The 27591-nt window shown below is 42.1% G+C and overlaps 1 protein-coding gene across 4 annotated transcripts; it reads right to left on the bottom strand.

The window, feature by feature from the left end:
- Positions 1-292: 292 nt before the first annotated feature.
- Positions 293-23846, bottom strand: hgfa (hepatocyte growth factor a). Of its 4 annotated transcripts, none has more exons than XM_008400602.2 (18): positions 23479-23841; positions 19316-19475; positions 19028-19140; positions 18303-18417; positions 13688-13830; positions 13385-13505; positions 13092-13210; positions 9778-9949; positions 9536-9687; positions 8396-8489; positions 7147-7286; positions 5770-5802; positions 5469-5577; positions 5304-5381; positions 5062-5199; positions 4091-4197; positions 3836-3969; positions 293-3631 (listed from the first exon to the last, which is right to left on the bottom strand). In XM_008400602.2, exons 1-18 carry the CDS (start codon positions 23540-23542, stop codon positions 3455-3457), a joined length of 2169 nt encoding a protein of 722 aa, XP_008398824.1. In that variant the 5' UTR covers positions 23543-23841; the 3' UTR covers positions 293-3454. The 4 variants fall into 4 exon arrangements, 3 of the variants coding, with proteins under 3 accessions (XP_008398824.1, XP_008398825.1, XP_081460095.1); XM_008400603.2 differs by having other exon boundaries at positions 9536-9669; positions 23479-23840; XR_014086054.1 differs by having other exon boundaries at positions 3490-3631; positions 4114-4197; positions 23479-23846.
- Positions 23847-27591: the final 3745 nt, after the last annotated feature.

Genomic DNA, 27591 nt, shown 5'->3' on the forward strand with positions numbered 1-27591 from the left:
CAGAAGAAAAAAAACATCTTGAAACTGGAGAGCATCTAAACTATGGACAGAGTCCATTACAAACAGGACATTCCCAGTCATCCTCTTCAACTCTTTATTTCATAATGCAAGTGGAACAGATTCATTTTAAGATAACACATTAATAACTTCTGGAGTACTTACATCTATCAAATGCAAGAAAAATAGAGCTGCTACTTTTTACAAGTGCTGACCAAAGAGTGCAGTGTGTAAACAGGATACATACAATCTCACGAGATTATTTTTCTTTCTGCTTTTGAGTATTTTTTAAAAATTTTTATCAATGTTTAGCGTGACAGAATCTCAGTACCTGTCCTCTGTCTTTCATGCAAGAAATCCCTAGAGTACCGTTTGAAATCCTCCACTGATGATTTGGCACAAATGTTAAGCTTAAATCTGGAGCACAACGCATTTCTTATCTCATGTTGAGCAACCCCAAAGTTGGCTGAAAAGCTCATCCAGAGTGAACTCCACAGCACTTAGGCCAGCGATCTCCGCATTTGTTATCCCAACGTTTCCGAGGACGTGATAATTTATCTGCTCGACCAGTTGTATGGATAACCCCTGCTGCTGCAGCCACTCAAGAATATTCATCATACACAAGGAGTTCGCTTCTCTCAGCGGGAGAACGTCACGACCGCCAAAAGCAGAATGAATGGAATTGTACGAACGAAAACGTGCAGGGGAAGAGAAACGGGTGGCTGTAAAGCTGTTTATTAGAAATATGAATATAAAAGGATACAAAAATCTGAAAAAAAAAAAATATCATGATACAAAAGAAATAGCAGCTGTATTTTATAAGTGTGCTGTTCACAAAATATACCACTCATATCTACATATTTACATTACGTTAGGCTGAATTAAATAACAGTCGCAACACATTCAGGACACAGTCAAAACACAACTCCCATGGTAATAAAAAAAAACAAAACAACATTTGGCATTTGGTTTCACCTGTCAGCTGAGATACACATTTTCTGGATTTCTCCTGTAAAATGTACACGAGTAGTTTGGATTTGCAGTTACGTTGCAATATTGTCGCCGGTTATATATTCATAAAAACAGATTTAGACTCTTGAAGGCAGCAGAATTGTCTCGTTTGAATCTCAAAGGAGATTCTCCTTTGAATAACAAAACTATACAGACATAAACTTCACCGACCAAAGTGTTTTTGCGTAGTAACCAGAAAAGAACCAAAAAAGTTACAATAGAAAACGAGGGAAGAAAACAAGAAAGGAAGGTCCTGAAATGTTCTTGTCTGTTTCAGAAGTTTAGCTCATTGGTAATGAGCTGAAATGAGATGGAAAGTGGCTCTTTGGTTTGTCGGATCAAGGTCGAAAGCTGGAACTCACGGAGACCACATGCTCGAGATAGAAGAATAACAGCACAACACGGTTTGTTTTTGCATAGTAGAGAAAAATCTCAAACCATTTTTTTTTTTTCAGCCACATTTCGGCAGCTGATGAGCCATCTCTGTCTTGCTTTTTTGGAATCTAAGCGAACCGTACATTTGTTTTCTTCACATTTAACCAATTCCTTTGATACCATGTTTGTAATATAACCCACAAAGTAAGCATACCATCAAATTATGAACCCAATTATGACCATTTTCATCCTCTCTGTTACAAAAAATAAATATAAATTACTACATCCTACTAGGTTTTTTGTGTTGGTTTTTTTTAAATACTCCACACAATCAGAAGTTCAAAGCCTATCCGACGATGCTAAATGAACCGACAATAATCCAGATCTATAAGACCTATAAAAATTTACACAATGTCAGGGAAAAAAAAACAACCCATAAATCTGCAGGTCTGTACACAGTCGCTTTTTATATAAAAGAAGAAAAATATTCTACTGACCACACACAGCCCACCAGGGGCCACAGCTCCCTCCAAACTGGATACCAAACAGCCATGTTGTATTTGGCATGGCTCTTCTTTCTTTCTCATGCTACAAATATTAGCATAAGATCTGGAGCAGTTTGCTCAGTCCTACTTAGCCTCTCTCTGTCTCAGGAGGGAGGGGGGGGGAGGAAACCAACAGTTACAGTTAACTGGGGAAAAGGTAGTTCAGCTACTGCACACAATTAAAACTGCCAGGTTGGCCACGGTTGCCGCTGTTGTGCATTCGATGTACTCATATTAACGATTTATGTATCCAAAGTCCAATTTTTCTAACTCTGCTGGACCTACAGGCGGACAGTTTTGGCTTCATAAACCATCTGACTTACTTATTTTCTCACAGGGAGTCTGCGAGGAATTTTCTAATGGCATTTTCATGCTTACGTTTTCATTCTTTCAGCCGTTTTCCACAGTTGTCTGCCTGATGCTTTTAACACTGAAACAACCAACAGCTGTGATGTATGCAAAGTACCTGACAACCAGAGCGGATGAGTCCATTTGTACACTGGACCGGAGGCCAAAAGTGCCACAATAAAAGAATAAATAATTTGACAGATAAATATTTATGCATGTGTGTTTAGAAATAAACCATAATAAATACACTAAAACTGTAATCTGTCATGCAAATATGTTGCTACGGCTCGTTGCCATGGGCCCTGGGTTCGGATTGGCTAACTGCAGACCAATCGCGTTCGCTATAACACTGCTAACTGACTTTGACGGGTAAAAAAAAGAAAAAGAAAAAAAAAATCAAATCATTAAATAAATGCTGAAATAGTTGCATTTATATTTCTAGTATATGATTAATTAAAATTATCCGAATTAATTACATATTTTGGGGAACACTAAAACTACAGATTTATGTATTTATAATATTCTTCCACATTGATTTAATTGATCACCTATTTATTTGAAGATAAAAAGAGAGAGATAAATCATTCTGTTTAATATATTTCTCATAGTTTAACTTAAACTTACACATACTGTATATGATTATCTAATTGCTGGATTGTGGCACTTTTGGCCCTCAGGGTTGTTTCATCTTTCCCGTACATTTTTTTTTTGTAAAAAAAAAAAAAAAAAAGCACAATTTGTAGCCCAGCTAAACAAATTGAAAGAAACACAGAAATCCCAGTCGAAGATGAGCTAGCTACCTTAACTGGTAGTCACCAAAGTCACCAGGTTCAAGTACATTCCAGGAGATAAAGTCACCATCTGACTCAAAAGCATCTTTTCTGTTGCCTTATTTGCATGATTTCAGAAATTCTGAACATGTCGCAACAAGAACACTTGCCACCTATGTGCCAAAGACAATAGTCGCAAAAACAAGCGCAGGTCGCCTGGAATTTTAAGGTGGGGACATTCCATCTTCTAAATCTGAGCTCCAACAGAGTGGCGACTTTCCCAAAGGTAGTTTTCCCTCATTGCTGGTTCAGCGTGAACAGGACTTGCAACGCTTTCTGGTCCCGATTGCCTCTTCATCGGCAGCCTCGTGTAGCAGTCCACAGCAGGACTCTTCCCACTCCGACCCGTCAGTTCCTCGGCAAACTGGGGTAAAGTCTGAACACTTTGTAGATCCACTCTGAATAGAAGGCCACATTAACAAACAGGGCGGGCTGCGCGGAGGCACATTTTGCCCGCGGCGTGCTCACACCGACGACAACCTTTCGATGATGCTCCTGGCAAACCAGCGGGCCGCCATCGTCTCTCTGAAACGAAACGACGCAAACAGTGAGTCGACAGCTGCTAACAATGAGCCTCTTCTGCAACTAAATCCAGCCTAAAATCCTAAAATGTACTATAAGCTCTGATTTCACACACTTCACGTAACATCTCTATGAAACCCATTACAAAAATCGTGAACATTTAAAACAAGAACACTGTTTCAGGCACACACAGCAGTTGACACTCACATCGCATACGCCTTCGTCTTTGTTGCCTCCAGCGCATATTCTGCTCTTCTCCGCATCCCCTTTGATGTGCGGGCACTTTTCATTGTCGACCATGGGCATCGTCACGGAGTTCAGAGCTTCGTCAAGGCCTGTATCTGAACAGAGAGGGATCTACGGTCGGCGATTTAACGAATACTGTAAGGTGTAAATAGTTGAACTTCAACAGCCTCAGACATTGAAAGGGTGATGGAGTTATAAGGCGAAGGAAGGCAGTACTTTTTGTTTCCCCCCATCCGTACATGGTGCAGTTGGTGCCTTCGGCGATGTGACACTCTTTTACCGGGAGGTGAATCGTCGACGCACCTTCGGAGACCGGGGCAGGACTGAAACAAACATCATGGTAATTTTACAACCAAGCAATCTGAGGATCAAGATGTACATTTCTGTGAAATAATATCAAGGATAATTTCAAAAACAGCGCCCAAACAATGGTTTCATTTATTAAGGGGGAGAAAAAAAAAAAACCCTCTCCAAATCAACCTGGCTTTACGTGAAAATGTAATTGCCCCCTAACCCTATAAACTGTTAAGCAACAACAAATGCTGTCACGGATGAATGATAAATGGAAATGGAGTGTTTTACATTCCAGTAGAGGAATTTTGGCCGACTCTTTGTTGCAGGATTGTTATAAGCCAGCTACATTTAAGATTTCAAAGGTGAAATTGCTTAAGGTCAAACTGCTGGCCGGACATTCTCTTTCAGGATTTTCTAGTAGAGGGCAGAAGTTATGGTTCAGCCAAGTACACCAAATTGTTCAGGTTCTGACGCAGCAAGAACGTCATCTCACTACAACCAACATGTTTTACCAACTTTTTCTCAAACTCCACATTTATCAGGAAACAAACCTTCCAGAAAATTTCCATTCTTGTCAATTTGCAGGATATTTTCACCAATAGCTTTGGGGATTTGTCAAGATATTTTTGTTTTTGACATATTTCAGCTGGACCCCATGAATTCTTTTTAGTCAGCAGTCGTTTCCACCCTGGAACATTCCCACGGATGCCATTTTTCCCCTGCACTTATCGACTTGTCGAGGCACGGACACTGACTTTATCTAAGGCAAGTGAGGCCTCATACAGAAAGACAAAACAGAAATTTTCTGGAGACCCAAATTGAGCAAGTAGCATGTTGATAGTTAATATATTGTAACAGATAAATGGAAACGTCGCTGCTGGCTGAGTACCTACTTCTCTAGTTTCAACATAACCAGATTGGATCCTTCTGGGCCACATATCAGACGAGAAATCCCCAACCTAGGACGCCTTGAAGATTCGTTCAGGTGACGCAGCCCGACTTGAATGCTGTAATCCTTGAGATCCGGAACACTGACGAGGAGAGCCCAAAAAAAAAAAAAAAAAAAAGGTAAGACACAGAGAAAACAACGGTAAGCTTGATTATTTGGGGAAAGTACCAGGAAATAGATCATTACCAGGACGTGAAGCACTGATCGTAGGTGGTCAAGACCCAGTCCTCTCTGATCAGTGATCCCCCACACTGATGAACCTTCCTAAGACAATTTGCAGAAATAATTTTATCACTTGGCAAATCTTTGCAAACTTTGAGAATGTCCCGTAAAACAAAGAAACGGACTTACTCTCTTTGAATGCTCACAACCCAGCCGCCATCTGCTCCTTGCACTTCGTGTCCTCCGACTATTCTGGTGTTTATATGCACAAAGCATGATATCTTGGGCTTCGCTAGATCTATATAAGGAGATATTTTGATAATGTTTACTATAGCTTCAAAAGATCAACCATGACATATGATTTGTTAAGGTAAATGAACACAGAAGGGTCAGATCTAAAGAATTACAAGGAAAAGGGAGGAGATCAGAGATAGGGCGCCAAGGAGGAGGATTAGACTAGTGAGGGCAGATGAGCAAAATGGATACTTACTGTTTGGTTGAGGAGCCACTGTTGCCGATTCGCCTAATGTAAGAAAATCACAACAGTAAGAACAGACCTCACAGCAGCAGGGAACATAAGAAAATGGCAGGCTTTATAAAAACTTATCTGCACGTCTGAATCATTGTTAGAGGCTTTGACAGCAAACACTGCGGATAAATTTGTTCAAGACCTAAAAACCTCATGGAGGACATGTTTTACATTATGGAAATCATTATGCAGCCATTCATAAGAGGTTCTTCAGAGCACCAAGATTGAAACCAGCCACAGAAAATGTTGGATCCAGGAACCAATGTTTTTTTTTTTTTTAAATAAAAGACTGGCAGTCGGGTTTGCCATCTGTTAGCTGTTTGGGCAATGTGTATTATCTGCCAAACAAAACCGCAGCTTAAGGATCACACAAGACATCAGACAAGATGGAGAAGAGAAGTGCTATTACTGTGCTCTGTTGTGGTTCCAAAAGTTTGTGAAGCTAAATTATTTTATTTATTGCACCACACCTCAACACCAGCAAAGTCTTCCAGTCAGTGTGGCTAAGGCATGCTGAAATACTGGTTTAGATTTGATGATTAGCTGTAAAACAAACACTTTTATTTTTGATGATTCTCCTTCCAACGAGGCCAGTTAATTTTTGATAGCTGAATGGCACTTCTGAGGTGCTTGAGAAAAAAACAGCAAACATTAAGAAGCCAGTTAGCTTAGCACGGCACCAAAAACAGGAACGAAAAAGAGACACAAATTCATTCTGGCTGTATATTATCATTATGCTAATCATCAAAGCCAATACTTTTGACTAGTTTCTCAAAAACTACTTTATATATGTAGTGCTAAGTAGCTTAGCTTAGCAGAAAGAAAGTAATGTGTAGGCAAAAAGCTAGCTTGGTTACGTCAATGGCTACAGATTGCTTTATTTGCAATATATCTCAGTTAGCTTTGCTACATAGCATAATATTCTATAACATATTCCATTTATGTGTGTGGTGCCTAGCAAGAAAAAGTGAAACAACTTGAGTTAGAACAGACAAGTTCTGACTTGTTTCATAGACAGTTTTTCTTGCAAAGTTGGTTAAACTTTGGTACAAACGCACAAGACAAGGAAAAACAAAAGCTAGCTTTCTCCATCAACAAATTATGTCCCCACCGTCCAAAAAAGCATGCTAATAATAGTAGCTGTCAGTGGTAGCTATTTAACCTTCTGAAAGACAGATTGTGGGTTTTACATCTGCTTCAGCATTAATCCTGCTGTTTACGCAACACCTGGAAACAGGTGCATCAGCTGGGCCTCTTAAAGTCTATGAAAACAGAAGCGTCCAGGTTCTGCAGCTCCTGACATTTAGTTTCACATGTTAAAGCACTTTATTGACTCACATTGCTTCAGCTTGCAGTAGTCCCAGACCAAGCGGTTATTTGGACTTGTGTAACACCAGGGGCCATGTTTGTCTCGGTCTGGATTCCGGCAGTAGTTCCTCTCCAGCCCTACGTGGGATATTGTAGAGTGAGAATCCCCACTGTAAGACACACAAATACAGGTTCTCATATTGCATTTGTTATCATGCGCACAGTGCAACAGAGAGCCAACACTGGGTCACATCTCATGAAGATTAATACACACCCTCTCGCTCTAAAAATAACCAAGTATGTGTATACTGCACATGGAGTTGCGCTGTCACGCACATACAGTAGATTCACGCTGTAAGCAATCCCATTATGCCTGGAAAGTTTGGCTCTGGGTTTCTTATAGCGCAATGAATCCTCTTGCCTTCGCTGCGCAGAGCACATAGAAGGAAACAGAAAAGTTTTCTGAAGGGTGCTCAAGGGAGTATGAAAGTATGCAGTCTAAGCATTCAGCGGGGCTCAGACCAACAGGAGCCACAACCTCTACGGAACGATTTGGTTGTACTCTTGGTAGGAATTCGCATCTAATCGTGTGTCTTTTCGCCACTTGGCTGTGCAAGAATTAAACGCAATCTTCTCAAATATCCAAAATACCCTTGAAAAGTAATTACGAGGCAGGGGTTTGGACACACAGGCACAAAAACGATGCCAAGCGAAGGGCAACAATTTGTCAGGGGGGTGAAGATAATTCCACTTCCCAGGAGAATGTTAAACAAGCTGTAGCTCTCAGCAGTTTTCCCTGGGATGACCCTTAACCTTGAGCGGGGTAGACTTGCTGGCTGCAGTGGATGCGAGGGAGCTGATTGGCTTTGATCTGTTCTCCTCAGAAAGCACTTCCTCGGGTCAGGGGTCGGTTCTGGAACATGTCCATCTGTCTGTGCCATTCTGGCTTTTAAAATTCTTGGAAATTAAGTAAATCCAACAGCCTTACTTCAGCATAAAGCGACAGGTCCTAAAACGGGCAACGTCTCAGTCGGCATGGGTCACTCGGGGAGGACCCCAGAGTTTCCTCTCATCAGTAAACTGAATAATAATTAGACCTGGTACTGACCCCCCCAAGGCACCCTGGTTTCCTTTCACTGTTTGTTTTCACTGCTTCGCTTCATTAATATTAAAGAGATTTTTCACAAAGTGATGGGAACTGAACTGTCAACACTTACCCAGTAACAACAAAAAAAAAAGGTATGTGCTGCCATGGCAACAAAAACAAGTTCTTTGTTACCTGTTTATATGAGGTGCCCAATCCGCACAGGGAATTCCTGATCGAGTTGTCGATAAGGCGCCTCGGTACATCTCTCCATTGTCTTCGTAACAGTCTGGGGAGAAGTGAGGTTAAGTTATTTTTCAAAATCTCATTAAAAACTCACCAGAGTGCCAAGGACAACAGAGTCGTGCGGTTTCGCAAACACCTGAACATCTGCATAGCATAGAAGCACGATTGTGCATTCGCAAAGAGAAACAAAAACACTCTTGTGGCTTGGAGCAGGTCGGCGTCGATGACAGCCTGTGCAACTATCGCTCCCCCACATATAACAGAACATTTAAACTTCATTTATACCGTGTCTGTTCTAAAACAGGGGGCTCGTAGTAAATGCCATGTGTGGTCCTCTGAAATACAAAGCAGGGGGAACATGGGAAACGACAGCGAGCGCCGCTGCCAAAGTCTGGTGTGTTTGTTCTCCTGTGAAATGGAATTCATTGGGCAGCATGCTGCCAAGGGGCTCGGTCCTGTGAGAGTGATACAGAAACGTCAGAGTAATTTAGCAAAAAGCATGACATGTGTCTTTAAGCATCTGCGGTTCGGTGTTTGAATTATGTTCTCTAAGGAAGAATGTGGGGTTTTCTTTACAAATTACAAGACGCTTGTTGTTATTTGTTGCTTCTGATGTTCCTGAAAAACATTTCGCCTGCGACGTATTTAGAAAATATGTTTCTTATTTGAATACATCACTGCTTAAACCGGCAAGGCTAAAAACAATAGCAAGAAAAAATGCTCTTAGTAAACTTGAACTTCACATTTCTGCCCCTGGCTATCTTTCCCCGACTGTTTTAAACATTTGGTGTAGATTGTAAGGAACGTGCTACAGGAGTTTAGGCCCGAAACAATTAATTGGATTAATCGTGATAAGTCAACTAATTTAGTAATTGATTAATTGTTAAATGGAGTATATAGATGCAAAAAAATGACACTGACTGAAAAAAACAGCTTAATCAGAGCAGTAGTTAAGACAAAATTAATAATAACAACAATGAAAAAATATCTGTAAAAATGTTTTAGCCAGAAGTCCTCAAGCAGCATAGTTTTAGTTTCACCCAGTTCAAGTTTTATTGCATTTTAGGCAATAAACACCTATGTATTCACCTATTTTCGGTGTGGCTTCTGCATCGCATCTGGGGATGTGGGTGCACTTTGCAATCCTCTGGTTAGGGTCTGTGGTGAAGCACCATGGGTAATCTGCTCCGTCGGGGTTGCGGCAGTAATTTTCCCGAAGGTCTCTGTGGCAAACACACCGGCTACAATTTAAATGACGATGCCGATGACGGCATCGTTGACAGTTAGGCTATTCGCTTTCAACACTTCTGCTTTTCTTCCCGTCCGCTCACTTGCATTTGAAGTTCACAGGGAGAAACGAGTGGTTGTGGGGGAACTGGGAGTCCCACCGCTGACACGTCACGCCCTCTGGAGTGACGTTCATCGTCCCGCGGTAATTTGCGCCGTCCCGCTGGATGCAGGACGTTGTTGTGTTGACGTCGATTTCCTCACTGTGGTCTGAGTCTGCGAGAGAAAAATGCTGCAGTGAGGGGAGCCATGAGAAAGATGGGAAAGTCACTAGCTGGATCCCAACAGAAGAATGAGGGAGGAAGGAAAGGAGGGAGGCGTTAATCCTCTAAAAAATGTGTCATGTTTAATGTAGAGGCAGATGATCAAAAACAGTAGCACTCCCTCCATGCTGCTATTGGCATAGGAAACTCTCACTGTCTTCACAACAGTGGTGCAACATATTCTTGCACACGGGGATTTCCACAAGCATTAATTATACAATTTGCCTAAAACAGCGCTCTTACTGTTGCAAAATAACATCTTCTAAAAATTATTATTAGTTGTACATTTCTTGGGTAAAAGGAGAAGCCATCCACAGGACCTTCCAAAAGCATTTGTGTGCCTTTAACCTTTCAACATTTTGTCAAGGCTCGTCTCTGGCAAGACTTGAAAAATCCACTTTCACAGACTCTAATTTGAGTTGAGCTGTTTTGCAAAGAATGGACAAACCCTTCAGGCCAGGAGTCTTCAACTCCATGCATCGAGGTCTGGTGTCCAAAACTTTTAGATGTGCCTCTGCTTCAACACACCCCAGTAAAATAATGCGATCATCAGCAAGACTCTGGAGGCCGCGACTGCATGCGGAGGAGGTAATGCAGGCATTTGATTCAGGTGTGTTGGACAAGAGACACGTCTAAAAGATGAAGGACATTGGCCTGAGGCCAAGACTCGCAGACCATCGATGTACAAATCTGACAGAAACAGATCCCAAAAGACCTGCGGCTGAAATTGCAGTGAAATGTCGTCGTGCGCAGTGTCAGTCCAGAGAGGGTGAACGACGTCGACGCATCTAATACATCAAAGTTTGCTTTGCAATTTGACAAAACTGAAGCAGTTTCAAGGGGTTACAAATGCCTTCGCGCCGTCACCGGTCAGCTTTGAGCCACTTCCACCATCGGCAAACTATTTCAAACATCTTCAGATGGAATTCAACTTTCAGCAGTGCAGGGGTAGCGGCACTTTTCCCCTCTGGAACCCTGTCTTTGTTTCTTTAGCCTTTGACAGACGAGATGAGGGAAGATGGAGGAGGAACAGGAATGTTTTGAGGCATAAACGAAAAGGCGGTTTTGAAGAGAGGGATTCTTTGGACTGATGTAACGCATGCCAGTGTCTGTGTGCTCCGCACTGTACAGGTCAGTGGTTTTTATCTCGCTGAGGGCAGGCATTGAGGGATGCACACATCTGGACAAATGAAGAACCGCCGCCCTCGCTGTAAATCATAAGCTGTACTGTAGAGCGCACACGCGTGCTCGCGTGTGTGTTTTTGAAGGAGAGAGAAATGCATCGCGTGCGTTTAGAGGATGCGTTTTGACAACAGAAAGGATCTGCTGATGACATGAACGTTTATTCCATGCCTCTGTTACCTCTGAAGAACAAATGCTGTCAAAGGTACAAATCCAACACGCATGTAATCCGAGTCAAGTGAAGTTATATTATTCACCTCTACCCTAATAATGCGTGTCAGGTGTGTAACAACTGAAGGTCTGTAGGGTTTTTCCAAAATTATTTCCATTTACTTTCTGATGAAACACCATTTCCAACAGATATATTCTCAATTTGTGCGCTGATTAAAGCCGACAGAGCTCTGCCCGAGACGTCAGAAAGTCCAAAGCCTCCGACTGCTGTTAAGTAAGGTTGAAGTCTAGTGTCTGTGAGGGCCGTAGCATATGATTCACATCATTTTCATGTTCATCACACCATTCGCTGACCCCGGAGCCCCAGGAGGAAGCATCTGCAATCGCTTTCCTCCTTTCACATTAAATTGTCTCTAAATGTTGTGATTCGAACCCAACGCTCATGCCACTAACAACTACTGTCCCCTGTCAGAGCCCATGTTGCCTTGCAAAGCCTCTTCACGTCTGCTGAGCATTCTCACGTGAAAACCACAAAATTCGGCGTATTTTTGGGGGGGCGTGATATTTGGTGACACATCAACACAAGGTAGTGCGCTATTATGAAGGGAGGAAAAAGTGACACATGGTTCAGGCTGCCTGAGTCAATATTAGAGCCACTTTTTTTGTTGCAGCTACAGCTGCAAGTCTTTATTTGTCTATGTAAACTATGTACATCGAGAAAATTAAATCATTGCTCCATCTATTTTCCCGGCACCTCAAACTGACTTCCCCATACTTGTTGGAGAACAGCATTCCCACAGCATGCAGTCGCCGCTACCGTGTTTCACTGTGACTATGGTGTGCTGTGGATGGATGACGATGCATTTTTTCATTTTAGGTTTTGTTGGCTCTAGTGGCCTTTATTTGACGTTTGCTTTTAACAGCCTGTGGCAAACTGCAAATAGAGTCTCTTATGACCTTTCAACACTTGCTGCTTTCTCATAATGACCAAATTATGAAAAAATACCACTGAAGTCTTCACTATTTAGGGGTTGTATAGGGCTATTCCATTAAAAAGGACTAAATGCGTACACGCCATACACGTTTCTGATGTTCATTTGTAAAAAAAATAAAAATAAAATCATCCTTTTCCTTGCTCTTCATACACTAAATAGTCATAACTTTGTGTTGGTCTGTCACATAATCTCAACAAAGTACATACAAGTTTGAGTTTGTAATGTCGCAAAATGTAAAAAAAAAAAAAGTCCAATGGGTATTTGTGCCTTTATAAAACACCGTGTGAAGCATGTTGGCACAATGGCCTTCGTTGTCACTGTCCAATTTTCAATTTCTCTGTTCAGGCAGACGATCCCAGTAACAAACAACATATTTCCTTTTCCTTGTTGAGGTGGAAGGATTTTAAGCCAAACACCACTTTAAATGACAACTTCCAAGACTTCTCAAGGGGGAACTATATTTTCAGACGACCACCAAAACCACTGAAGTTCTTGCATGTACCAACTTCAATGATAAAACGTGCTGGTGATACAACCCCCCTCCCACCCCCCAAAAAAACTGTCTACTTCTGAGTCCTTTAACAGATTCACAATTGTGTGACACATTGTTTGAAGGTTGGGAGCGTGAAAGATGTTGAGAAAAATGTAGTCATAAATCAGAGCAAAAACAATCAGTTGGTCTTGTCACACTTTCTTTGAAGACTTTAGTCAACAAAGCTCCCAGCTGGAGATATAAAACACCCTTACCACACATGGTAATGTTGCAGTACTCCCACGGAGTCCTGGGATCCATGGTGTAGCACCAGGGCCGCAGACGGTTATTTGGGTTACGACAATAGTTGTCCCTCAAGTCTTTATCTCGATACCTGCAGGGAGAGAGTGAAAACAGGGGGGGGAAAAAAAGGAAGTCGGGTGGGAAGTAAGTCATAACAACTGGTGAGGTCTACCTCTCCTGAGCATTAGCGTCATTTATTCAAGCATCTGTCATGGGTGTGTGCTGGTGTCTGTGAGAAAGATCAACGTTGTGGATTTCAGCTTACTTTTTGGGCTGGAACGGGTGTTCATGAGGCCATTTTGAGTCCCACCTCTGGCACTCCTTGCCGCTCTCCGTTTGGTCCACTTTGCCTCGATAATCCTCCCCATTGCACCTCATGCAAACTTCTGCCAACAAAGAAACAACAATTATCGAAACGTTGTTTCCCCCTTTTCACGAAAGCAAACAAAACCTAAGGCACAGAGAAACCAACAAACTACGCAAACATTAATTAAAACTCTTGAGGGCCTCTCGATTTGGGCTTTACTTAAACTGAAGCGTTTTGTCCACAGAGGAGATTCCGTCTTACCCTGTGAACACTGCGGTATGCCGCACTCCTCGGCTCGTACATTGGGGTCTGTGGTGTAGCACCACGGACCACCAGGATCGTTGTTGGGATTCCGGCAGAAGTTTTCCCTCAGGTCCTGCGTTGGGTACCTGTCTGGGTAAAACCTAAGGAGGCACAGACGGACATCGCTGAAGGTGTTAACCGATACCATGAGCCGCAAAAATAAACTTGCAGGAGCGCTCGCACGCTTGCTTTGCAGCAGCCGTGTTTTTAGTATCGCGCTGGAACTGCAAGCGCGCTCCATAGCAACTCAAATAAATTCGAAGGGAAACTTAATTATGTTACATGCATAGCTCTGTGAAATTCAAGCACCTGCAGTCTGAGCGGCCTGCGTTTTCTTTACATCCTGGAATGATCTCTCGTAGCAGTCAAATGTAAACCAAGTCATCAATACGTCTCTCTCCTCCGTGTTAGCACCTTTTGCATAATCACATTACTAATTCCAACCACTTCCAGACTCTGTGATGTGTGAAGCAGCTCAAATGTCACAGCGCGGTAACCGGCAGCAGCAGAGTTACGCTACGGGCCAGTTGGAGCAGACTGAGCAGCTCCTCCGCCGGCCACCTTTGAGCGCATTTAAAGGTAATCCTTCTCTGTCAACTGCTACACCACATTAGTGTCAAGGAAAGTGTTAGAAATAAAAAATAGCATCCCGTGCAAACATGGTGTAGAAAAGAAGGGGTGCTAAAGAATCTGCGCCCTCCCCCCCACCCCCAAGCCAAATGGACAGTGCGTAAAATTCATCTTATCCTACGGCAGGATGATAAAAACCTGGCACGTCAACACTTCCTGATTCATGCAGACCACAAGACAGCAACTGAAGACAGAGGAGGAAGCTTCAGACTCACTTTTCCACAGAAAGGCAAGGTTCATTCTTAACGAATGATTAAGAACTGAAAAGTAAAGCGTGAAAAAATGTCGAAAATCTTGTTGGACAAGTGACATTAGAAAAAAAAACAAAAAACAGAATGTTCTTCCTTCTGGAACTTGTTTAAACACTTCCTTCTAGGGCTTCTGTGAGGCTCTTGCAAGGTTTCGCTGATCATGCACATCATTCCATCTAATAATGGAAGTAAACTTAGTCATTTAACGTAGCAAATAAAACGAGTGTGACACGGTCATGCCTACATCCTCATTTACGCATGTTTCTAAAACGAAACACTTGTTTCAAAACGGCACAAATCTTTGCTTAGGGCCAAAGATCACATCTGGTTTGTGTAACTCGCAAACTTAGCACACTGTAGGACTCCATCAGAAATGCCGTGTTGTTAATTTAGAAATGGAATCACGAGTTTTCCCACTTTAAGTAAAAAGTTTGGGGAGAACACAAAAAGGCTGCAGCATGGGAGAAAGTTAGCTGTAATGATGTTTTGCTAACAGATGTTGGCCAGTTATTCATCATTTTGCCAAAATCTGTTCCCATTGGAGTGCAGTCAGACACTATGCACACATGCTTCCCCTCTTTGAGCCAACAACACATATTGGCTTGATTTTGGATAACACCGAAGATGAAATCTGGGCCTGAAGTAACTGCTGCAAAATGTCTGAACAGAATTTGCAACAAACTCAGTGTTTCAGGTGAACCGATGACTTCAGTTGGGGGGGAGGGGGGACTCCCTTTAAGTTATGCTAAAGGGAAAAACTTATTTGTGTAATTACACAAATATAATTACACAAATTATATTTGTGTAATTATATGCAGAAAAATAATGACAACACAATTTAGAAATTCAGGATACAAATCACAGCACATAAACTAAATATTCATGCAATTTTTTTCTCAACTATTGCACCGACTGTTTCAGTCACATTAAAAAGAAATGGATAGAACGCTTATTGAAATTACACAGAATTCTATTATTTTTCACTTTCTTTTAACTGAAAAATAGCCCAGAGCGAACACACGACATATTTAGCATTGTTTGGCTAATGTTAGCCATGCAAATTAAGAGCTATATCAATCTGGCGACTGAATCTATAGTATATACCCCAACAAAGAATAAACTAAGTCTACCTACAAACACCTTTAAAGCTCACAAATATTTACCAAAACACCCTATGTTTTCTTTTCATTGAAGATACTAGAAGGGCAAACACCTTTTAACAGCGTTAGCTTTGCTACGCTAGCATTAGCTAAGAAAAGCTAGAACTGGCAAACATATTGACCGTATCGTCTTGGAAGATCTACAATGTCTGCCTACAAACACTTCAGCCTCATTAAAATGAACCATCTCATTGCATTCATACGTAACGTCTCTTTGTAATGTTCAAAATATTACAAGACTCATTTCTCTTAATTTGTGGCTCTCCACAAACGAGGCGGGCTAAATCAAGCTCGGGTCCTCGTGTAAAACAAGAAGGAGTTGCGCATTCTCCATGCTTGACCGGCCGACACCGCTTTCAGCTTTAAAGCCTCAAACACCGACAACAGGTGGAAGTTCCACTCCTTGACGGGTCCCTCCTGAGAAAATACTTCCTCCCCCGCCACCTTAATAAGCCAAGCGTGAAAATAATAGTTACCTGAACCTCAAATGGCGCGTTGTTCTTTGGGGTGGCACTTCCCACACAGCAGGACAGTCCCGTGTTAGGTAAGCCCGCAGTGGTGCCGAATCTCCCCTTCAGTTAATCTCTCATTTTGAACATTCGACATTAGCGGTCCACTTCTATTTGAGTAGAGCGCGGAGACCATGTGTCAAATAAACGATGACAAAGGTTTCCTTATGCTAACCGCTGCTTGTGGAAAGTGATGACAGGGCCGGGGCAGCGAGAGGAGCCACGCCGCAATCTGTTTTAATTGAGAGCAAACCTGTGTATTCTCTCAGTATGCTTGTAACTCAGTGAACTTAGCTGGACACGAGACAAAAAAAAAAAAAAAAAAGACTTCAGTCTATAAATCTTTGCGCCTTCTTTATTTTATTCTGCTCCGCTTCTATTATTCACTCCGCACCTCTTCAAACTGTTATTACCCCCGCTCCCAAATCCCCTCTCTGCCACAGTTAAAATGTCTTGTAACTAATGAGCGCCGCTAATGAGAAGCTGGCAAAGATCCATCTCTGCAAAGTCACTCATCTGATGCCGTATTGCAGACGAGAAGAAAAAAAAAACATCTCTGGGATCCACCTGATGGCCTCTGGTGCAGCGGAGTAAGAAGAAGAAGAAGAAGAAGAAAAAAAAAGTCAACGGGGAGGACATCCCTACATGTGTTGAAAGAAATCTGACTTAACTCTGGATAAACGTTCAACGGTCTCTGAGCCTCCACCTTCCCTTAACCCCCGAGGTGGAAGGGGATGAACCGAGCAACAATAAATCAGACGCTGAGGTCTGTTCAGTATCAGGCACAGAGAAAAATACAAGAAGCATCCTGGACGAAGCTGGAAGTCTACAAAAAAAAAAAAAAAGACGTGAGCTTTGAAGCTTTTTTGGATTTAATCTACGGGAATTTAGCGAGAGGAAGTGTATGATCAGCGCGATGCCTGGTGAGCAGGGAACCAGAACTTTTTTTTGTGAAGCATTCGCACTAAATAATGGGTAAATTGCTAAAAAAAAATAATAATAGCAGCGAAAGCAATATTTTCCCCATAGATATTTCTTATTTTGCTTTTGTGTCATACGTGTTTTAAATTAAATGGACAAGAATATCCAAAGCAGAAACAAAATAGGTAACACTTTATTTGAAGGGGTGTGCATAAGACTGACATGACATAACACCTGTCATGAACATGAAGAAGTCTTTATGAATGTTTATGACGGTTGTCATGAAGTGTCATTCGGTAAATAATTACACTTTTAAGGCAAAGTTGATCTAAAAGTTGCATTAAAAGTCCAGTAAAAGTGCCAACTTTGCATGATTTTGTAAATTATGACAATTTAATGCAAAGTTGGCATTTCATGACAGGTGTTATGTCATGCTGATGACAGTGTCATGTCAGTCTTATGCACACCCCTTCAAATAAAGTGTTACCCAAAAGGGTAGCTTTCAAATAAATGAAAAAAAAAAAAAGTCATCCATTACAGAAACAAGCTTGTCAAACCAACAGAGTTGACCAATTAACCAAGATTCACCAAGGCTATAAAGGAAATAACTCAGACTGACAAGAGAGAAACATTATGGAATGTGTCTCACGCTACGTCTGGTATCAAATGTCAGCAGCATTCAAAACATTACACCAACAGTCAAACATGGTGGCATTAGTGTGATGACAAATTTAGCTTCCAACCAGGAACATCATGAATGAGAATTATGCCTGAAAACCCTCCAGCGTGGCTGAATAAAAGCAAATTCTGAGAAGGAGAATGGGCCAAAATGTCCTCTAAAACGATGAAAAAGTTTCACTGCCGGGTATCACAAACACTCAACGACGGTTGTTCGGGGCAGCTTCTCATGCCGGGGCAGCATTAGCGTCGACATTCTTGATAATCCACATCTAAGTGGGACGAAACACGGAAACATCCAAGTCATCTAAGTGGGACGAAACACGCTTTGGATGTTCCGGTGCCAAAGCCAAAGAGGCGCCGTTTGATTTAAACACGGCAGCCCGACCTTCTGTTAGGCCCCAGGACAAAAAAGAGGACTTACGTGTGTTCATTGATGTTATTATCAGACCAAGCTTGGCAAGTGATGTTTGACTTCGTCCAAGACCTCCTCCCTCTGTAGTTGTCCTTGGTGCCGCTGATGCACTCTCTAATATATTCTGCGAGAACAAAAAAGGTACAAGAGACATCGGAAGACATCAGGCTTTGAATGTTCTGTCATTGTGCCAAGTTCGTACAGGTGCCAAAAAGTTGAACTGCCATGAACTGATTCAGACATAGTTGCCCAAGTATGGTCAAAAGGAGATCTTTTTTTTTTTTTTCCTGAGAGCATTTAGTTGAATCTCAAGTCCCAGAAGTTCATTAAATGTCACACAGTGAGGGAGCTTTCGTAAATTCCGCAATAAATTCTAAAGTGCTGGATTCAACAGCTTACATTTTAGGCAGAGCTCTTGTGTTGGGTGTAAGCAAGCAATGTTGTTTTTTTTTTGTTGTTGTTTTTTTTTTATATATATATTTTTATTTTTTATTTATGCTCCACTTGAGCCTAGATGTCTAAGCACCGACATTTCCACAGCAGAATGAGTCAACTTGCTGGGCGTGAAGAGATTCATGTCTTCTGAAAATGTCAACAGGGAAAGCAAACACCTTCAGACTTAACGAGCTCACACACATGTGTCACCACTACAAACATCTTGAGCAGATCCTCCGCTCCTCCACTGTTCTCGTGAGAAAAAGCACAGACGCGCCTCCGAAAACGATAACATTTACCTTTTTTCTCGCATAAAGTGAAGTTGACGTTGGCCTGCTTCTGCGCGCCGTGGGTGAAACGGTCAAAAGGAAGCAAGTGGCATTTCCTGTTGTCCTTTTGAAAGTTGAAAGCTCTGCGGACACACACACACACACACAGGGGAAGCGCTTGAAAGATGACCACACGATAAACAACAAAAATATGTAAATACAACCAGACGCGCGGGGAGGGAACGCAGGGGAATCAAGAGAATTCAGAGAAAAGACGGGGGGGAGAGAAGAAGAGAAGAAGAAGAAGCTGTGACTCACCTGCAAATGGAGTTTTTCTTCTTGCATTTTCGCGCGCAGTGTTCCAGCGAGCGGCTAGTTTGTACCACTGGAGTCTGCGGACAGTCTGTGCAAATCAGCATGTGGTTGTCGCTCTTTTCATACTTCTGTAAAGACTGACGGCGATGTTTTTGACAGCAACCTAAAATGTACAGAGATGTGATTTTTTTGTTGTTTTGTTTTAGAAGAATTTGTTTCCTAAAAGAGCTTATGCAAAAAAACAAAAAACAAAAAAAAAAAAAAAAAACACAAAAACAAACTTACAGGCTACTTTCAGGAACCGGGCTCATATTTTTAGGAGAAACTTAAGGAGTTGCATTTTCAAAAACCTCCAAGTATTTGCGTTGATCTTTAGAGGTTACTTTCCTGAATGTAGCAAGTACCAGGAAACTAACAACTGGTAAGTAAGATCCATGAATGTTTCTAGGCAAGTCCCACTTAGTACCTTAACAAAATCTTAAAGAACAACAAGTAATGAAAGTTTCAGGAAAAGTACACATTAATCAATTAGCTGACATTAAGACAGCTAATTGGAAATTACTGGAAAGTTCCAAAAGTATTTGCTGTACTATTTAGTGCAGCAGCAAACTTGAGCTACTTACGGTCGCGTCTCTAAAAACCTGAGGAACATTTCTTATTTAGAATCTCAGTCAACTCAAATAACTCCAAAGGGTTACAGTTTTTTTTAAACAAGTCTGAACTTCTGCATTGTTTATTTTACTGCCACCCAAAATACCTTATCACTTTCAACGGCGTGACTCAAAACGTTTCCGCGTTAACGGTTATTGCCTCACCGCACATTGTGCAATCTCCCCTGTCATATTCTGCCGCTTGTTTGGCACATTTCAGGAGACTGATCACATTTTCAGTGGCAATTTTGCTGCAAACCGTTGGCACGACAGCAAAGGCAACGTTGATTTCCAAAGTGGCAATAGCAAATTCCTGCCGGAGCCGATTCTTTTCAGAATCGCACTTTGCCATTCGGCGCCGGCCGTGTTCTCCAGCAGATATTCAAGGAAACCGTTTCATGTTTGCATATTTTTTTCCCCCTTTTTCATTTTTTGGAAGCAGCAGACGTCTAATCTCTTCTGTCCCAGCTGGTTTACGGAGAATGTCAGACAAACAAGAGCGAAACGTTCTCTCAGGGATGAAAGCCCCGTTCAAAAAGCACGTTCGCATCCAAAGCTATAGTTATCTGGAGCTGTGAGGACTGACAAAGGAAAGTGACACCTGTCAGCAAGCTTTTTTTTTGCTGCACTGGATCCCCTCATGAAAGCAGATCTCATATTTTACTGGCTAAGGTCGTCTTCCCCTCCCTCCCCCAATTCTGTCATATTTGGCACGGTTCGGTTTTAAGTTACTGATGTATTTATGAGTTATCACGACTCCTACGGAGAGCAATTTCATAATCTTTGCATTCATGATTTTTGGAAGCGTTGGTAAAGACTTATAAAGGAGTCCTGCTGTTTAACAATCATGACTTGTCGTTTATTTCTTTCCATATTGAGCAACCAGAACTTTCATTCAGTGACCCTGCTTGCCAGAGAAACTTTCAATTTCTCATAAAAAAAGATGCATTTTTACGTATGATGCTCAATGTACAGCCTCTCGGCTTTTGGAAACGTTAAGAAAAAGAAGAAGAAAAAAAAACCACAGTGTGTGTGTGGAAAATGAACCGTCAAGCTGTCGGCAGAGCAAATGGACCCATTATATTTCTTTCTTGCCTTATTTATAGAGCTTTGTTGAAAGGAGTTTCTTTGGAAGAGGCACATCAAAAGAGAAGTCTATCATTGCAAAAAAAAAAAAGAAAAAAAAAAGTGGCACAATGCACATGGGATCACGGAGGGTTCAGAAACAGGACAGCGTCATATTTTTTTTTTTCTTCGAACGAACATTTTGTGACACGAATCATTCATTTTTACCTGCTCTGGAAAAAGCTCTTCCTTTAGCCGGATTGAGTTCTGCCGCAACTGTAGTTCCCTAGTGCTCCCAGGCACCTTTAAACTTTAGGTTTGTAATTAAAGGCAAGTGCGACATAAATCATCCAGGAAAATCTTTCGCTACCGAGTTACAGCCACATGCCCCCCGTGCCAAGACCCAACACAAGACGCTGTGTGTGTACTTAGGATTCTGTAAACTGTGGACCGTTTAGAGGCTTGTCGTGGTCGAAAATGGTTTTAGGGGAGGACATGTTATTAATGTTTGGGCTCCACTGGACCACATCTGGCAGTCATCACCGTGTTGTTCCAGCCCTGATGTCTGGCCAGGCCGCTCAATTAGATTTCACTTAGTCTCTTCCTCTCCTTGCACTCAGACCCCTGCTATCTCCACATATCTCCCAAGTATTTTGTTGAAGCATGAGGATAAGGATAAAAGGTGCTGGGGTGGGGGGGGTGCATGGGGGTGGGGGGTTGGAGAGAGGCGAGAGCGACGGGATTTAATGGGAAGAGGCAGCCGAATTAGACGAAACAGGTTTGAATGTGGATTGGGAGGGAACGGTGGAGGACTGAAACTTTTACTTTGAGTTGGAGATCCGTTTGACTGAACCGGTCCACCAAATGAACGTGGCTTGATCTGGCAGTTTACTCTGCTTCCCTGTTAAAAGGTCGAATCCCCGCCTCCTGCCTCAACCACTTTCCATCCTCAATTGTGCACAACTGCCTTCTTTTCAGCTGGAAAAAAAAACAAACATCTTCCCTTTAAGTCACACCAGTTTTCATGCGGCTGCCAAAGGAAAGCAACTCCTCACCATGACGCTTCCACCACCATTTTTCACTGCAGCAATGGTGCGTTGGACAGGATGTGTGTACTGTTCATTTTCTTCCACACACACTGCGTTGCAATTAAGCTAAACAGTTGAATTTTGGTCCGATCTCATCAGACAACATTCCGCCACATGTTGCCTGTGTCTTGCAACAATCACAAATGAACTCACAGACCAGTTTCCTGGTTTCGATTCCGACTTGGATTCAGGGATGAATTTTGACTATTCCAACACACTGAAATGATGACCCGCCGTCACTTCAGACGGCTCCCGGCTGTGTTGTTAAGGCGAGTCTGGAAGGCGAATCTCCAGCATCTGATCGGCTTCCCTGAACCGCAGCATGGTGGCTCCACCACCGTGTTTCACCAGTGCGCGGCGTACATCAACTCGCCTACGTTGAATAAATGATTCGCCTCCACGGATGACAACATTTTTGTGGCCAATTCAAAAGCGTTCACTTTCCAGGCGCATTGCCATACAAGAAAAACAGGAAAGAAGCAGGTTAGAGGCTCTGTCTGGGAATTAAGCAGACAATACATCTGTTTTGGAGGGTGCAAATGTGCTGGAGTATCGAGCAGCCAGATGTTAGCCCCCCCCCTCCACCCCAGTCCGCCACACACTCGCTCACTCCCTGCTTTGTAATGCCTTGCTTCTTGCTCTGTTTCACACATCTTTTCTATGTAGATGCACAAACACCCCGATCCTGGGTGCACATTTTTACTGTTCCCACCTCTGGTGTGGTCAAAGGTCAGGGTCAACACCCCTGGAGGTGGTAACTGCAGACACAGTGCTTTACTTGTTGACCTTTTTGGCTGGACAGATGTGAGCCGGGACAAGCGTTCAGATAACCAGTAATTTACACCCGGCTCATTTGGATACATTTAATTAAAGGCGGGTGCAGTGATAAATCACAACATGTTTCAGGCATCTTTCTCTGCAGCTCAGTGTCAGACTGTTTAATGTTTAATGATAAACTGTTTAAAAAAAAAATCTTTGAGGGGAAAGTTGGAAAATCAGCTGATGTGCTGATCCGATATCAACACCGTGGATTTGTTTGCAGTTTAAGCTTTTTTTTTTTTGCAAATTGAAATGTTAGGGAATTTGATAGTTGAAACATCTTGAATTATTAGCTGCTCAGTTTCATTTGAAGTAAAATTGTACAAAGTTGTTAAAAAAAGACCGCTTCTTCCATTTTCAAGGGAAAATAACAAGCAACTTTCAGATATTAGAATTTTTTTGTCAAATATTGGAATTTGTTGTACATTTATGTCTTGAATGTGAAATTAAAAATGTACTTCATGCCATCAATTTTTTTTATTATTATTATTTTTGTTGTTTTTCTAACTTTAAAAGCAAATCAAACATCCAACAGAATTCTTACCTGTTTCCACAAAAATCACTATAACGCACACCAAAACCTGGTAAATCCACACGTTTGCACTCATGGTTGGGTCCAGACTTTAGGGATCAGAGTAGAATCCGGATCAGCAGAGCGACTGACACGGCTGCCGGTTCAAGTCCACAGAGAGACTGATGATCTGCAGGAGACTCGCCTTCCTCACACGGATGCTACTTTTTCCCCTCAGAAGCCACACACGTCCTCGGTTCAACCCCTTTTCGCCAAAAGTTTGTAAGCACCCCGCACCATGCCCTCCTCCTTGCCTCACCGCTGTCAAAAGTTTTCACGCTACAGCACGCTGTTTCCGGAAGATATTTTCAAAATAAAACCAACAATTTTATTTTATTTTTTATTCCTCCCCCTCCCCCCCCGCAATTTTTCCAAAATCTGATGACAGTTCCGGTCTGAACTTTACGTACACTCTGAAGGCTGCATGTGATTTGTTTGAGTTTTATTATTTTTAAGCGGTTATTTTTATTTTTTTCTGGGTCGAGTGAAAACATTTTTTTTTTTTTTTTTTTTACATTTTTGTCCAAAATGTTAAATTCTAATATAGTTAAATATACACTCGGCGTCGCTTAATTACACCTTGCTGGTATCAAGTTGGACTCTTATTGCTTTCAGAACAACCTTAACTTTTTTATGGCATAGATTTAACAAGTTCTCAGAAACATTCTGTGGTCCTGGCCTTTAATATCACACAGTTGCTGCAGATTTGTCGACTCCATGAATCAGAAGTAGCAAGATTTATCTTGGGAAAGTGAAAGTGAGAAATTGAGGAAAATCTTCCACTTCACTCCAGAAAAGAGAGTTGGGAATATTATACATTTATATATATATTAATAAATTGACCCTACGTGACTAACAAAAAAAAATTACAATAAATGGAATGTTGCATATTCCACTCCTGCTTTTAAAATGCCTTAAAGTTGCATGGTGTAGTCTCATTCACATTTAGACATTAAGTTCTCTTGTAAGAGTTTATTGATGGCAAAGACCTCTCATGATCCAACGACAGTCGGAAGCCTGCGCGTAATTTGGCTTTGTTAGGCCAGATAAAGAAGAAAGAAGTTGTGCAGATAATGATGTTGATCGGTCCTAGGCCTATTATCAGACGGGATCTTTTTGACAAGGTTCTCTGGTGTGTCTCCTCACTGATCCTCCCTTTGGCTCAGCTAAAAAGACAGATGGGATTCTTTACATGGCGCGCCAGAAGAGCACTTGGTCTAAAGTATTGATTGCGTCCTCAGAGAATCAGCTAGTTTCGCAATATCTAAAGCAGAACCAGAGAGGGATCGCAGACATAATGGATTGGCAAAACAAGCAGACGTAGCTCAGCGAGAGGTCCTAGAACACATTGAACGGCTTTGCCAGAGCTCGACGCGAAACTCTTGCCAACTGAAACAAACAAAGACATCTATGGGATCCTGGTTTTGATAAAGCTTCAATCAATCAGACTGACGTGAGGCTTGAGCATTTCAACTGAAAATACATAGAAAATATGGGAAACTTTCTGACTCAGAGGGGCGATCATCATTCGATCCAAGCATTAACCATCCCCGAGTTAGGTTTGGCCTCCCATTCATTAAACGGTGCACTACATAGCGTTTTGCATTTCTTTTCTTCTCTAGCAGAGGTAAAGGATCTGAAGATTAATCTGAAAATGCATCAAAAACTTAACCGATGTCAAGCCATGGGTCTAGATGCAGATGTACAGAAGTGTAAACTTGATGCTGTTTATAGGTCACTCTCTTGCCTGTAGGAGAAATTTAAAGTTATCTCCAAGTTCTCCACATGTTTAAGCACAACTAAAGTGACAGAAAGTGATGAATGTTAAACAATACCTTGGGATAATGGCAGAGCGTGTGCAGGACCACTCGGTGCTTTTCTAAAGCAATTTAAACATTTAGTTGGATCCAACCATCCAGGTTGGATTGCGGGTGGTGGCACGTTCAAATCTGACACCGTCCGGATTAGATCACACCTATAGCTAAAGGCAGCTGGAAGAAGCTCCTGCATAAGACAAATGAGGCATGGAAAATAGAGGAATGAGTTAATATTCTCGAGGTTATTGTCTTGTTAAGCTGTAAATTCTCACCCCTGGAAAAAATATTTTTACCCAGGGATGCACATTCCCTCCCTTAGCCTCTGTCACAGGAACAGAAATCCATCACAGAACAGTGCGGCTATCGCATTCTATATTTTATTCATTAGTTTCCGCCACACCTTTTTGGTGAAATATTCTCCCATTTATAAGATCAGGCCATGAGCCCAGGAGGGAAACTCAGACATTACTCTGCCTAGGAACAGTGTGAGCTTACTCTCGTGATCCAAGGCGCTCCAGGCCAGAACTGATGTACACTTCCTTCCAGCGATTTCTGGGTTTGTTTCACGGTCTCCTCCCAGAGATTCAGAAACCCTCCCAGGAAGATAAAACCCCAACCCTGGGGTATCCACCTGCTTGATCACACCTGAGTGAAATATTTCAGATCATTAGCAAGACTTTGGAGAATTTGACTTCACCGAGGAGGTGAATCAGATATTTTATTCAAGTCTGTTGGACCCTTGACTAAAGTACCTTTACTCTAACCTGTAATTCTCCGCTCTGATCCCCCCACATAATGAAGCATCTCACTTTATGTCTATACCAAACCCAGCCATCCCACATACAACCAGTTCATTTTAGCCCAGCTAAACCCCAGACCAAAATCCAAAATAGAATATGTGGCGAGACATAAAATTGCTCAATCCCAACAGCCCGAGATCAAAAATCTGCCCAAAGTGAAAAATATGAGACCCTGTTACCCAGATCCAGTTTGGTGATGCACTGCTACAAAAAGACCCGGCGACTCATGAAAATCCAATCTTGAGAGGGATGAAAAATATCTGTCAGACTGTGGGGAATGTTTGTCCTGGTCGAACAGTCCTCAAAGCATAAACAGATTATGAGGGAAGAATCGGTGCCAAGAGTCTGTTCATGGCATATTCCAGTGAAACGTTTGAGGCTGACCTTATAAAGCCATTTTTACAGGATGCAGTTTAAAGGATACGACTGGATAAAGTCCACGGCATCACAGAAATTTACAATACCTTTATTATAGGGATGTTACACTGATACTGGAGTTTAAAAGTACCATAAAGGCTCAATATACTCACTACAAAGACAACATTGAGAACTACAGACCTGGTATACATCCCATTTGGGACATTGTAAGACATGAAGTGTGTGTGTGTTTAAGTGGGGCAGCTGTAAATGATCCCGTTTAGGTACTAGAGTAGGGGACTTTTGTTGGGCTCTAACCCTTATTTGACAGGAAATCCACACTTCAGCCGTTAACGGGCGGTGGACTTAAAGCCCTCCAGAGAGAGCAGCGGGAAAACGAAATGGTTTGAGGTAAATGCCAGACACCCGGCCCGCTCTCATTATGACGCGTGCAGGTCATTTCTGTTTTTTCTTAGGTCTCTTTTTCTTTTTACCTCCCTTTGGTGTGTGCAGAAGTGGACAAGCAGGTGTAGAGGTGCATGTGGACATAATGTGTGTGAGTGGATGTGTGTGTGTGTGTGTGAGTACTCTTGGGGCTGCAAATTTAAGGTTCTAAACCCTGGCAACAGGCACGTAGCTGCACGGTCCACCATGCACACATCACGCTCGCAACGTCAATCAGTGTCAGCGGAAAGAAGAAATCCAGACGCTCGGGGGGAAAAAACGGTCTTGGAGTAAGTTTTTGTAGTTTGGTACCTTTTGAATTACACCTCGCCCTGTCCCAAGTGCTTAAAAAGCACTAGGTAAATAAGTTAGGTCTGACAGCTGATTATGCATCTAGGGAGACGATGTTGGAAGTGGAAGAGCTCGTTCAAACCAAAGCAAAGCAAAGGGAGTATTAACTTCCATGATTTATTGTGCTCAGACCAGGGCCGTTGCAGACGATTCCAAACTGTCAATCATTTCTCAACGTTAATTAAATCATGCGACGTTTGGTAGCCCTGTGATGCATGGGATCAATATGCTATTATAATTACTGGTTCGATGTATAATTGGTGCAGCTAACTTACCTTTAAGTAAACGAAGGTTCAGCTTCTTCAAAAGTTTCTTTA

Source organism: Poecilia reticulata, chromosome 23 (genome assembly GCF_904066995.2).
Source record: "Poecilia reticulata chromosome 23, P_reticulata-male-v2, whole genome shotgun sequence".
In the NCBI taxonomy this organism is placed as follows: domain Eukaryota; kingdom Metazoa; phylum Chordata; class Actinopteri; order Cyprinodontiformes; family Poeciliidae; genus Poecilia; species Poecilia reticulata.